The sequence below is a fragment of the Antechinus flavipes genome, chromosome 2 (genome assembly GCF_016432865.1).
Source record: "Antechinus flavipes isolate AdamAnt ecotype Samford, QLD, Australia chromosome 2, AdamAnt_v2, whole genome shotgun sequence".
Taxonomy (NCBI): domain Eukaryota; kingdom Metazoa; phylum Chordata; class Mammalia; order Dasyuromorphia; family Dasyuridae; genus Antechinus; species Antechinus flavipes.
In genome coordinates this window covers 482,753,140-482,766,453 of record NC_067399.1, presented here as the reverse complement: position 1 = coordinate 482,766,453, position 13,314 = coordinate 482,753,140, and the positions used below count along the sequence as shown (strand labels likewise).

The 13,314-nt window shown below is 32.3% G+C and overlaps 1 protein-coding gene across 5 annotated transcripts in view; it reads right to left on the bottom strand.

The window, feature by feature from the left end:
- The window catches only part of PHKB (phosphorylase kinase regulatory subunit beta), a 234,724-nt gene that overhangs the window by 49,488 nt on the left and 171,922 nt on the right, over positions 1 to 13,314 (bottom strand). For all 5 annotated transcript variants that reach the window (XM_051979792.1, XM_051979793.1, XM_051979796.1 and 2 more), the window contains 2 exons: positions 7,977 to 8,032; positions 5,379 to 5,472 (listed from right to left, as the gene is read on the bottom strand). In XM_051979792.1, coding sequence (XP_051835752.1) covers positions 5,379 to 5,472; positions 7,977 to 8,032 — 150 coding nt within the window. The remainder of the gene's footprint in view (positions 1 to 5,378; positions 5,473 to 7,976; positions 8,033 to 13,314) is intronic.

Sequence of the window (13,314 nt, the reverse complement as noted above, 5' to 3'; positions counted from 1 at the left end):
TTACATTCATATGCCACAATTTATACAGCTATTCACCCAATGATGGGTACTTCCACACATTCCAATTCTTTGTCACCACAAAAAAATGCTGTAAACATTTTTGTACATGTGGGTCCTTTTCCCTTTTTCATGATCTCTTTGGGATACAGATCTAGTAGTGGTATTACTAGATACAAGGGTATGCACAATATGATTGCCCTTTGGACACAGCTTCAAAATGCTCTCCAGATGGCTGGATCAATTCACAACTCCACTAACAATGCATTAATGTTCCAATTTTTCCATATTCTCTCTAACATTTACCATTTTCCTTTTTTGTCACATTAGCCAATCTGACAGGTATAAAGTTCATACCTCAGAATTTTTTGATTTGAATTTCTTTAATCAATAGTGATTTAAAGCATTTTTTCATATGATTCTGGAGAGTTGACTTCTTCATCTGAAAATTATCTGTTCATATCCTTTGACTATCAAGTGGGAAATGACTTGTATTTGTATAAATTTTACTCAGTACTCTATATATTTGAAAATTTAGGCTTTTATTCAAAACACTGGTTGTAAAAATTGTTCCCCAGCTTCTTGCTTCCCTTTTAATCTTGACTACATTGGTTTTGCTTGTGTAAAAAATTTATATATGATATATGTATCATATATACATATATATGATAAATATATATATATAAATGATTTGTGTGAGTTTATTTTATATCCTGAAACTCTGCTAAAGTTGTTAACTATTTCAAGGAGCTTTTTAGTTGATTTTCTAGGATTCTCTAACTATATCATCATATCATTTGCAAAGAGTGATAGATTTTTAGCTTTTTCCCATTACAAATAATGCTTGTCGATGATTTTAGATAGATACTGCTTATTATTTTAAGGACAACTCCATTTATTCTTAGTATACTCTCTCATGTTTTTAACAGGGGCACTGAATTTTGTCACAAGCTTTTTCTGCATTTCTTGAGATAATCATATGATTTCTTTTGGTTTTGTTATTAATATAGTCAATTATGCTAATAATTTTCCTAATACTGAACCAGTCCTGTATTCTTGTTATAAATCTCACCTAATCATATTATATTATCCTGGTGATAAATTGCTTTAATCTCTTTATTAATATTTTATTTTAAAGTTTTGCATCGTTATTCATTAGGGAGATTGTGAAGCCCATGTTAGCACCTTGGATATTTTAGAATCAGCTGGAATCAGGATCAGCAAAAGTCCTTGATCTTTATTCTTTGTGGATATGAAAGGAATGGCAATAAGAAGTGAAAGCAATCACAACAGGAATCTGCCAAGAGTGACTCTGTTTTTCTCCCTCACACCCACCAATACCTCCACCCAATCTCCTATACAACAGATCAAGCCTACAGCATAGTGGGCAGGGCCATTCTTTCCCCAAGCATATACTGATATTGTCCAATTGGTAATTGGCTTTAAGTGCTCTGATCTCAGTGCATCTGCTCAGAGTTTTCAGCCCATTACAGGAGATTGGTCTATAATTTTCTTTCTCGGTTTTGGCTCTTCTTGGTTTAGGTATCATCATATTTATGTCATAAGAAGAATTTGGCAGTATTCCACTCATTTTTTCAAATATTTTATTTAGTATTGGAATTAGTTGCTCTTTAAATGTTTGGTAGAATTCACTTCTAAATCCCTATGGCTGAAGACAACTTTTCTTAGAGTATTTATTGATGATTTGTCCAATTCTTTTATTTCCTCTTTTGTTAATCTGGGTAATTTATATTTTTATAAGGACTTGTTCATTTTACTTAGATTGTCAGACTTATTGGCATACAATTGTACAAAATAACTTTAAATTATTGTTTTAATAATTTGGTTTCCTTCTTTTACTTTTCTAATCAAAATTTCTAAACAAAAGATTTATCTATTAAATTAACCAAAAGGTTATCTGTTCTATTGTTTTTTTTCCCCCATAAAACCAGCTCCTAATTTTATTTATTAGTTCAACAGTTTTCTTACTTTCAATTTTATTAATCTCTTCTTTGATTTCTCAGAATTCCTGATTGGTATTTAACTGGAGATTTTAAATTTATTGTTCTAGCTTTTTTGATTGAAAATATTTTAATTGATGGAATAAAAGAAGCTCTAAATCTATGATTCAAGACCAAACAGGCAATGTTTATTTCTTCTACTTTGTCACCATATTCTGTTAGCTGAAGTCTTTTCCCTAATTCATGATTCTTCCCCCTAAACTTGTTATGGATATTACATAATATAGCACAATTAACCAAGCACTCCTTTTTTAATTTTCATTTTGCTTTATTTTTAATAGTTTTGTGCTTGTTGTAGCCTTAATTCTTCAAATGGATCTATGCCAGCATAATTTACTGATTTCAGATATACAAAAATTTATAAGAAATATCCAAGTTTCTATTACTCTTCCATGCCAGCAAACTGCTATCACAGATCCAGGGATGGAGGAAGCTCAGAGTATACATAATCAAAAGTCCCCCAATGCACATATGGGAAAACTGAGGCCCAAAGAGATTAAATAACTTTCAAAGATCAAATAAACATCAGACATAACTTGTCCTGAATAACAAAATCCTATTTAACACAGCAGAAGCAAAAGAACATCTAAAGGGGAAATTAGATTTGAAAAAAATATTAACTGCAAAATGTTTGTTGTATTCAATGTAATAAAAAGAAAGCAGTAGAAACTAGTTTAAAATATAGAGAACTCATTCAATGGTAATGAAACCAGACAGTACGTGACACTCCTACTCCCCTGAGCAAACTCCAATTTCTTTCTTTTAAAAAATTTTTATTTGAAAATATTTTAATTGATGGAATAAAAGAAGCATTTCTGTAGCAGTATAATTTTAAAAAATAAACTGCACATGAAACTTCAACTATATTATGCATAACCTGTTATTACTTTTTCAAATAAAAAGCATTTGTCTAGATACTTTAGATTTATTTCTCAAAAAGCACCTTCCCTTTTTTATTTTTTACAAGTTAAGCAATACTGATTTAATTATTATTATAAGAGAAATAACCTGAACCCTCTAGAGTTATCCCATGATTTTTCGCATGTGGTCTTGGAAGTCTTCTAACATGTCAGATTAACTGTACATACTATAAAATTTCATGAACTTACATACACAAAATATTTTAATAGTGATTAAAAGATTCAGACATAGTGATATGTTCTTTCACTGCAGATATGTTCTATTGATTAGAAGCAGGCTATAATACCAACAGTTATTACATAGAGTTAGGTATAGAGTAAGGAAAAAAATGTTACTTCCTTCATGCTGTGAGCCACCATATACTTGGCAGAAGTGTTACACTATTCTAATCAGAGACAAATCCATGACAGAGAATCAGAAGATTTAGGCCTGGAAGAGATTTTAGCAATTTCTCTGTGCCAAATGCCACATTTTACAGATGAGGAAACTGAATTTCAATGAGAGGAAGTGGCAAAGCTGGCATCTGAGCACTTGTAATCCAGCTCCATTTTGCAGATGAAAAAACTGAAGCTAAATGCTTTGTTATGTTCGTAGAATGAGGGGATTGCAGAACCAGAAGTAGAATCTAGATTTCCCTATGACCAGGCCAGTGATTCTTTCATAGTATCACAATGTCTGTCAATTTGAGAGAATGATTTGACTGTGATAAAAATGATAAAGTCATAATTTTCACAGACTGGTATTTAATAGCATCAGAGACCCACTTATGGCATTTGGATATCAGGTACTCCACAACAAAATAATTTGTATTAAATTTTAAAAAAATACAAATTATTTTAAATTACAAATTTTGAAGAAGGGAGAATAAGCATCTTAATTTTTTTATTGGTGTAATTATATACACCATTCTTCTATAACATTCAAATATGGAAAATTTTTATTTAAATAACAATTTTAGAGATTACTATGACAGGATATTTTGCTATTAAGATAGATATCTGAGTAAATTACAAATTCTGGTCATTAAAAAAGATTAAATAAATCAAAAACTTTAAGGATGAATGATTTTGCCCTGTGGATCTTCCCTACACAGATATGAATCACAGCCCCTCTAAATTTTAGCAGATAGTCTAGGTGAGTGATTATACTTGCAGTCAACTTGGTGATAAGGCTCTCCAAAATTAGTTGTATTGGTTCTTATGCACAAAACACACTGTTCGGGACACTGATACATTGTTGGTGGAATTGTGAACACATTCAGCCATTCTGGACAGCAATTTGTAACTATGTTCAAAAAGTTACCAAACTGTGCATACCCTTTGATCCAGCAGTGTTTCTACTGGGCTTATACCCCAAAGATATACTAAAGAAAGGAAAGGGACTTGTATGTGCCAAAATGTTTGTGGCAGCCCTGTTTGTAGTGGCTAGAAGCTGGAAAATGAAAGGATGCCCATCAATTGGAGAATGGTTGAGTAAATTGTGGTATATGAATGTTATGGAATATTATTCTGTAAGGAATGACCATCAGGATGAATACAGAGAGGACTGGCGAGACTTACATAAACTGATGCTAAGTGAAATGAGCAGAACCAGGAGATCATTATATACCTCAATAACGATACTGTTTGAGGATGTATTCTGATGGGAGTGGATCTCTTCGATTAAGAGAGCTTTAATTGATCAAAGATGGACAGAAGCAGCTACACCCAAAGAAAGAACATTGGGAAATGAATATAAACTGCTTACATTTTTGTTTTTCTTCCCAGGTTATTTATACCTTTTGAATTCAATTCTCCCTGTGCAACAAGAAAACTGTTCGGTTCTGCACACATATATTGTATCTAGGATATACTGTGACATATTTAACATCTATAGGACTGCTTGCCATCTGGGTGAGGGGGTGGAGGGAGGGAGGGGAAAAATCGGAACAGAAGTGAATGCAAGGGATAATGCTGTAAAAAATTACCCTGGCATGCGTTCTATCAATAAAAAGTTATTTAAAAAAAAAAAAAGAGAAAGCACTAAAAAAAAACAACAACAACAACAAAAAACAAAACAAAACAAAACAAAACAAAAAAAAAAAACACTGTTCTTTGTAAAATGCAAAATAGAAAACTTTCCAACTTGGGAGAACCTGTTAGAACTTATGCTCTGCTGGACTAGCTTTTTGAGAGCTTAGAGTCAGGATTACTTCTATACAATAATAAGCCATTTGAATAATGGAGATGACTCTGACATTTGACATGACTGAATAATATGAAATCAAATAGTATTTAAACATATATAAAACAGTGATTATTCAGCAAGAATGAGTAAATGCAAGTTCTATATTTTTATAAGGATAAAATGCTAAATAATGAATATCAGAAGCAAATAACTGCATTCTCATTATATCCAAGAATCTAAGAGGAAGAGAAAGTTAATGATACAGTGACTTACCTTCACAAGTTCCTGTTGAGGCCATATCTGAATAGGCTCAACCTGCTGTGGAGTCTGTGTTTGGATACCATATGTATTCAGAAAAACTTGTAGGCTTGAACAAAAGAATAGTTGAGACAGTTTTAGTATAAGATTCTCAAGCTTGTAATAGACACTGATTTTTGAAGGAGGAACTTTAAAGTCAAATGTAATTGAAAAAAAGTATCTTTAAAAGAATGACAATATCAGCATTAACAAAAACAAGTAAAATTTTATGTTTTTATTTAATACTAAGTTAATGTCCTTCTCCCAATAAAATTTCTTCAAATTTCAGTTAAGGAGTTTATGAAATGATTTCTTTTCATTACAATATGTTTTTAAAACTATTTTGATGGGGAAAATTCTGGGAAGATGGTGGAGTAGATCACTAAATTTGTGCCTCAGAATAAACAGACTGGTGAAAAATCAAGGAGACTTGGGGAGAACCGGGGTGCTCCTGGATAACCCAAGAAGATCAGAAAAAAAGACTGCAGATCAGGGATTAAATAATGAAGTGCAAATACTTCTGCCAGCTCCACAGAAACACCAAGTAGGAACCCATGGGGCTAGCTGGGTTTAGCTGGAGCTTCTACAGGAACCATAGAAACTTTCACCTACCAGAATGCATGCAGATTCTTGAGTCTGAGTCCAGGAAGACTGAGAGAACCTAAGCTGATTAAGAATGCCAAATCCAGCTGTGCTGCAAAAATGCAGTCCTGAGCTAGAAAAAGCCAGCACACCCAGTAAGTGCACAGGCAGGGGGACTGCAGGGACTTGCAGGAAGGGGGAGCTCTTGGTTGAGATTCCAGGTCCGAGGGGAGATCTAAAGAGAAGTTAGAGACAAAATCTCCCCACCCCACAATTAGAAGTGTTTGCCTTAATACTTTTCAGGGTGGTGAATACTTTTCATTTTTAAAAAAATGAACTGGCAAAGAAGAAAGAACCCAATACCACAGAAACTTACTATGGGAACAGGGAAAATCAAAGTTCATCTTCAAAGGAGGACACCGAAGTGTAAAAAAAAAAAATCTCTTCCATCACAAAGAATAAAATTAAATGACTCCCTGCCCAGAGAGAATTTATAGAAGAATTAAAAAAAAAACTTAAAAATCTAGTAGGAGATATTGAGGGGGAAAAAATTCATTCAAGAAAAACAAGAAGATTATGAAAAAAAAAGTTACCCAACTAGAAAAGAAGATACAGTCTCAAATATGAAAATAACTCTTTGAAAATTAGAATTGGGTAAGGGGAAGCCAGTAAAGCTATAAGAAACCAAGAAGAAACAAAAGAGAATAGAAAGAATGAAAAAATAGAACAGAATGTGAAATATCTTATTAAAAAAAAAAACTGTAATGGAGAACAGACCAAGAAGAGAAAATATAAGAATAATTAGATTACCCAAAAGCTGTGACCAAAAAAAGAACCTTGACACAATAATGCAAGAAATAATTTAAGAAAATTAATATGGAATTTTAGAACATGAGGGGAAAGTAGAAATAGAAAAAATCCCCACCAATTACCATCTTAAAGAGATCCTTTGTGGGAAACACATAGCAATATTATTGCCAAAATTCAAAAACTTCAGATCAAAGAGAAAACTTTGCAAGAAATAAGAAAAGAAAATTCAATTATACTGAAGCTACAATTAGAATTGTACAGGACTTATCAGCAGACACAATAAATGACTGCAGGTCCTGGAAGCATAAATACCAGTAATCAAAAGAAATTGGCCTGCAGACAAAATGATTATATATAGCAAAATTATTCACAATATTAGACAAATTGTTTATGTTTATTACATGGAAATGTAAATCATCTGTTTAAAATCAACATCAATAATTGGGTAGCTCAAAAGAAAGACTGAGGCAGAGTTAAGATAAAAATAGTAATTATGTTATACAAATGAGATGCAGAAGAAGAATAGATACAGAAGCATTAGAGGGGGAAGGAGGGTTTATAGTTCTGAAACCCTACTGACATCAGAAATGGGCTAAATAGCAACATACGATATATATCATAAAAGGTATGCAACTTTAAAAATCTACAAAGATAGGGAGGAGGGATGGCTGAAGGGGAAAGCAAAGGGAAGGAGAAGTAGACAAGGGAGGGATCCATAGGTATGGAAACAGAATTAAAGCAAGGAGTTAGCAAGGATAGGAAAAATGTATGTGTATGTGTATGTTATATGTATGTATATATTTAAATGTTTATACATAAATATAGCCTTGCTTAATTATAGCTTGCTTGGGGGAGGTGAGGAGATGAAAGAGGAAAAAAAGAATAAAGTAAAAAAGTGCACAACAGAGAACAAAAGAAAAACTTACAAGGAAGCAAAGAAAAGATGGACTTTCATGAATATAATTTCTTCTATTATATATCCTTTCTTGAACTGGTAATTTTTTGTTATATATTTTGAATCTTCCCTGATGGCTAGGCAAATAACAATGTTCTGTTTTATCTTGTCTTGTTTTGTTTTGTTTTCCTTTTCTGTTTTTCTTTTCTTTATTTTTTTTAATAAAATAAACATTTTAAAAAACCTATTTTGAAGAAAAAAATCCCCATTGTATCTGAAATACATACCGTTGACTTTCTGCAACCAGGGCTACATGAACCACTAAGTCATTTTCTAATGGACCCTATAACACATAAAAGGGGAAAAAATATTTGTTGATAATTGATCACTAGCAACTGCAATGAGAAATATAAGCAACACTTTTTCTTTTTCTTTGTTACATATAATATTTTGTTTTTTCTCAATTACATGCTGTCATTTTTTTTAACATTTGAGATTTTTTCAAGTTTTGAATTCCAAATTTCCTCCCTCTCTTTCCCCTTTCCATTTCCCTCTGACTGTAAACAACTAGGTAAAGATTATACATGTGCAATCATGTAAAACATTTCCACATTAGTCATTTTGTACAAGACAAATTTTTATAGATGAAAAAAGTGAAAAATAGTATGTTTCAATCTATTTTCAGACAACATAAGTTCTTTCTCAGGAGGTGAATAATATACTTCATCTTTAGTTGTTTGGAATTGTCTTATATTATTGTATTGCTGAGAAAAGCTGAGTCATTAACAATTTTTCATTGTACAATAGTGTTGCTGCTGTGTTCAATGTTCTCGTTCTGCTCACAGCATTTTGTATCAGTTTGTGTAATTCTTTCTAGGTTTTTTGAAATCACCCTTATTTCTTATAGCTCAATAATATTAATAATATATATAATAATGTAAAATGAAACAATTCTCTTAGAAAAATAAAAGTTTTAAAATTTAAAGGGAAATAAAGATGAAAACTAGGAACAAAGGGAGAATAACTTTAGACTTCAAATTATATTATAAAAAATAATCAGAAGAGAGATGACAAAAGATGAATTAGCTTATTTCAGGTAGATAAAACCAAAAAGCTTCTTTTATGAATGAAATCAATGCAATTAGCATAAGAAGGGAAATTCTCAACTGGGAAAATTTATCTTTGCATCAAATACCTTTAACCAGGGTCTAAAATAAAACATATATACAGGGAACTAATACAAAAATATAAGACTAAGATTCATTCTCTATCAAAAAATTCAAAAGACATGAATAGTTCTCAAAAGAATTGCAAAGCTTTTAATAATCAAATGAAATATTGCTCCCAATCACTAATAAGAAAAAGCAAATCAAAACAACTTTGAAATTTCAATTAACATCTGGCAAATTAGCAATGACAACAAACAAGGGAATAATTCAATAAAATAGGCAAGAAGGCATAGAAAAGATATTAGATACAATGAGAGAAAGAGGAAGTATCACATGCCAGGTGGATCAAACCACTGTTACTACCTGGACTATTAATTACATTCATATACAGTGAAGTATGAATCTTATGAATGTATCCTCAAGTATCCTGGGAATACCAGTGCTTTCCAAATAACTGATGCTTTTCTAGTCTAGCCACTGCATCTTTCATCCAGGAGAGTAACTTAAGTCAAGAAAAGAATTAGCTACTGCTTTTGCAGGTGATAAAACTCCCAACAGATTAGTTATTAAAGTCCCAGAAAACAAAGTTCTCACCAAAAGTCTTTGGTAACCTTAAACAATTTAATGTCAGATGCAATATAGTATTATCAGTATAAATTAGTAAAAATATGTATTGAAATCTTATTTGCTGTTGTATGATAAAGACCATTAGACTTTTACATCTGACTTGCAGCTAAAACGACTTAGATGGATAGATTTCCTAATGGAAGGTGAATGAATTACTTGAAGGCAGCAACTATCTTGCTTTTTCTTTTGTTTTCCCAGTAATGAGCATTTGGTAAATACTTTTTATTCATCAAAATGGAATGTTAGAGGCTTTGTGGAAAGACAGACACACAAGGAAACTGTTGGTACAATATAATTGTTTAACTATTCTGAAAACAATACTTAATTATGCTAAAAAGTGAATATATCCATATCATTTGATGAAGAGACACTAAAATATTTATAATAGCATTTTTTAAGGTAGCAAAGAATAGGAAACAATGTAGTTCTCCATAGATTGGGAAATAGAAAAACAAATTGTGGTGCATAGATGCAACAGATTATTTTACTGTGCTTTAAAAAAAATCATCATTAAGAATAAAGGAAGACATGGGAAAACATAAACTAATGCAAAGTAAAAGAAGCAGAACCAGAAAACAAAATGCACACTGGCAATGTAAATGAAAAAACAATAATAAAAAAACTAACTGAAAAAGAATGTTGTGGAATTATAATTATTAGGATGTATAAGAATACAAATTTGACACTTCCTTTATGAATTATGGGGACTATGTGAAATATTGTGCATACTCTAAGAAAATTTTTATGTGTCAGTTTTAATGAACTTTTTATTCATTGTTAAAAATGATGAATCTCTCAATAGAGGAAAGGAACAAATATATTGGGAAATGAAGGGATATAAAAACAAAGGAGATTAATATTTTCTTAATGATGTTTTGGACTCTAAATTGGGCTACTTCAATGATTTGGGCTAGGGATTAGAAAATAATGCAGCATCTGTGGACTACAAAATGAAATAAATTAAATTTATTTAAAATAGGATTTAAAGTATACAATTAATTGAAAATAGACAAGAATGCTTCTAGATCTCAGGGATACTAATTTCCTTTAAGTTAAACTTTTTGTGCCTTGAATATTCAGGATCAAACAAATTCCAAAGACAACCTCAGTTTTGGAAAATAGATGGTATTCTTATCGTATTCCACCCCTTGGTGCTAAGATTTCCCCTAACACAACTAAGGGATCTTCTATCACTTAAATGGTCTTAAGATCATTACAAAGCAACTTTTGCTTTGGGAAGAAGCCTAGGATAAGTAGCACTGAAGGAAGAGGATAATAAAAACAAAAGATGAAAAAAACCAAAAGTATAAAAATTTATAATCAATATAGTAAGGATAATATCAAGAGCAGTGTGCAGTTTTATAACTGTGACAGTGAACAATAATACCAGAAACATCATAGACATAATACCAATATCAAGACCTCAAATGAAGTCACTGATTCTGATCATGGGTGGAAATCATAAGTTTCATGAATCAGTGATGCTCATGGTGAATCCTGTCTGTACTAACACCTACTAAACATTTCCAGGATTATCATTCGAAAAGTTTCTCCTCCCTCAAAATACCATAGGGGCATATTATAAAATCTTTGTACTTAGTGAGAATTCTAAAGAGGGACTGGTTCTTCTGTAAAAACTAGTTCTAATTGTACATGTTTAATCTTTATTGGATTGCTTGCTGTCTAAGAGAGGTGTAATGGGCCAGAACTCTGGAGAAATATACTTGGGGCAAGGATTCTTACAACAAGGTGGAATTGATAAGATAATGGTTATCTAGTTTAGCATAGTGATAAATAGTTTTCTAGTTCAGTATGACTGAATTAATCTTACAACAAATAATGGTTACCTAATGATATAATAAGTGGCTTATACTCAGTATGATGAATGGATTTAATTGTAATAGAGTATTTAAGAGGTCAGAGTCAGACCTAGAGAAGGGATCAAAGAGACTCAGAGACAGACTCTGAAAAGACAGAGCACTGGAGGCTGGAGCTCAAGCTCTCTGACTCAGAGAGACATTCCATCTTCATCAGCCTCTTTGTGGCTGGCCTGTCCTCCTGCTTCCCCCACTGAGACTAAAGCCTATCTGAAGGGCCTCCAGAAAGTTAGCCGAGCCCCAGGCAAGGAGACAGACTGTGCAGGAGACAATAAAGACTTTTGGACTTTATCACCAGGCTATTATTGTGGTGATTACTCACCTGAAACTAAGATTAGTTCAAAGACTTCCAGAAAGCTAACCAGAACATTACAGGAAGGGGGTGGGAAGGAGGGAGGGAGAAAAATTTAGAGCACAAGCTTTTGCAAGGGTAAATGTTGAAAGCTATCTTTGCATGTATTTTGAAAATAAAAACCTATTATTTAAAAAAATAACTAGTTCTTCTGTAAGAACTGGATGAAAACATTCTCTTACCTTCATCCATGCAACCAAGATTGTCACCAAGTTTGCAAAAGGCCACTACTTCCCTGGCAGATGAATTCCCATTCTAAATAATTATGCAAAAGCAAAGCATTTCTGAATAATTCTATATCCAAGCCCTTTGTAGAAAGAAGCTATCCCAAGGAGGAAAAAAAAAAAAAAAAGCAGGTCAGAACTATTTCCCTGGAACATACAAAACTTTCTATGGAAGCAAAAACCTCCATGCTTAGACAACCATGTGTAACAGAATGTAGACTACTTTAAAAAGCCACAATTCTTGAAATTCAGAGTCAAAGAACTGCTGTGCCAAAGAACCTTCCTCTTTTCTAGGATAGCACCAATTCATCCCAGAGACATCTGGGAGATGCGGCATCTAATCCCAATGATCAGATATGATAAAGCTGTTGCTTCCAAAGTCCAGGCAGTCTGGCATTCAATAATGCTTTTTTTTTTTTTTTAATTTAATAATAACTTTGTATTGACAGAATCCATGTCAGGGTAATTTTTTACAACATTATCCCTTGCACTCGCTTATGTTTCGCTTTTTCCCCTCCCTCCCTCCACCCCCCCCCCCAAGATGGCAAGCAGTCCTATATATGTTAAATATGTTGCAGTATAGCCTAGATACAATACATATTTGCAGAACCGAACAGTTCTCCTGTTGCACAGGGAGAATTGGATTCAGAAGGTAAAAATACCTTGGGAAGAAAATCAAAAATGCAAATAGTTCACATTCGTTTCCCAGTGTTCCTTCTTTGGGTGTAGCTGTTTCTGTCCATCATTTATCCCTTGAAACTCAGGTCAATAATGCTTTTGAAGATGATATGGAAGATGTAAAATATAGGAATGATTGGTAGGTCTAATTTGGGGCCACTTGTGAAATAAAATGAGTATCTGTGAAGTAAAATGGGTACTTGTGAAGTAAAATGGAATACTTATGAAATAAAATATGTACTTCCATCAGAAGCAATAATATAAAGTAGGCCCATAAGGAAGAAGGGGGATAAATACATGATAACTTTATTATATATTTAAAAGGAATAGCAAGTTATACATAACAGATTTGCAATTTCATGTGCAATCATCTTTTTTGTTTTCTTATATTATAGAAATGCTTGCTTTAGTCCATAAATTAAAAATAAAATACAAATTTAAAAGTATATTTTTAATTTCATTAAATATTTCCCAGTGGCATACTAAAATATTTTAAACATTTTGAGTTCCAAATTCTTTCCCTCCATCCTTCCCCTCCCCACTCTTTGAGAAGTGAAGCAATTTGATGTAGATTATACATGTGATATCCTATAATACATATTTCCATATTAGCCATGTTGAAAAAGAAAATAAAAACCAAAAGAGAAAACAGAAGAAAAAGAATGCTAGAAACTCCATTCTGAGTTTATCAGCATTCT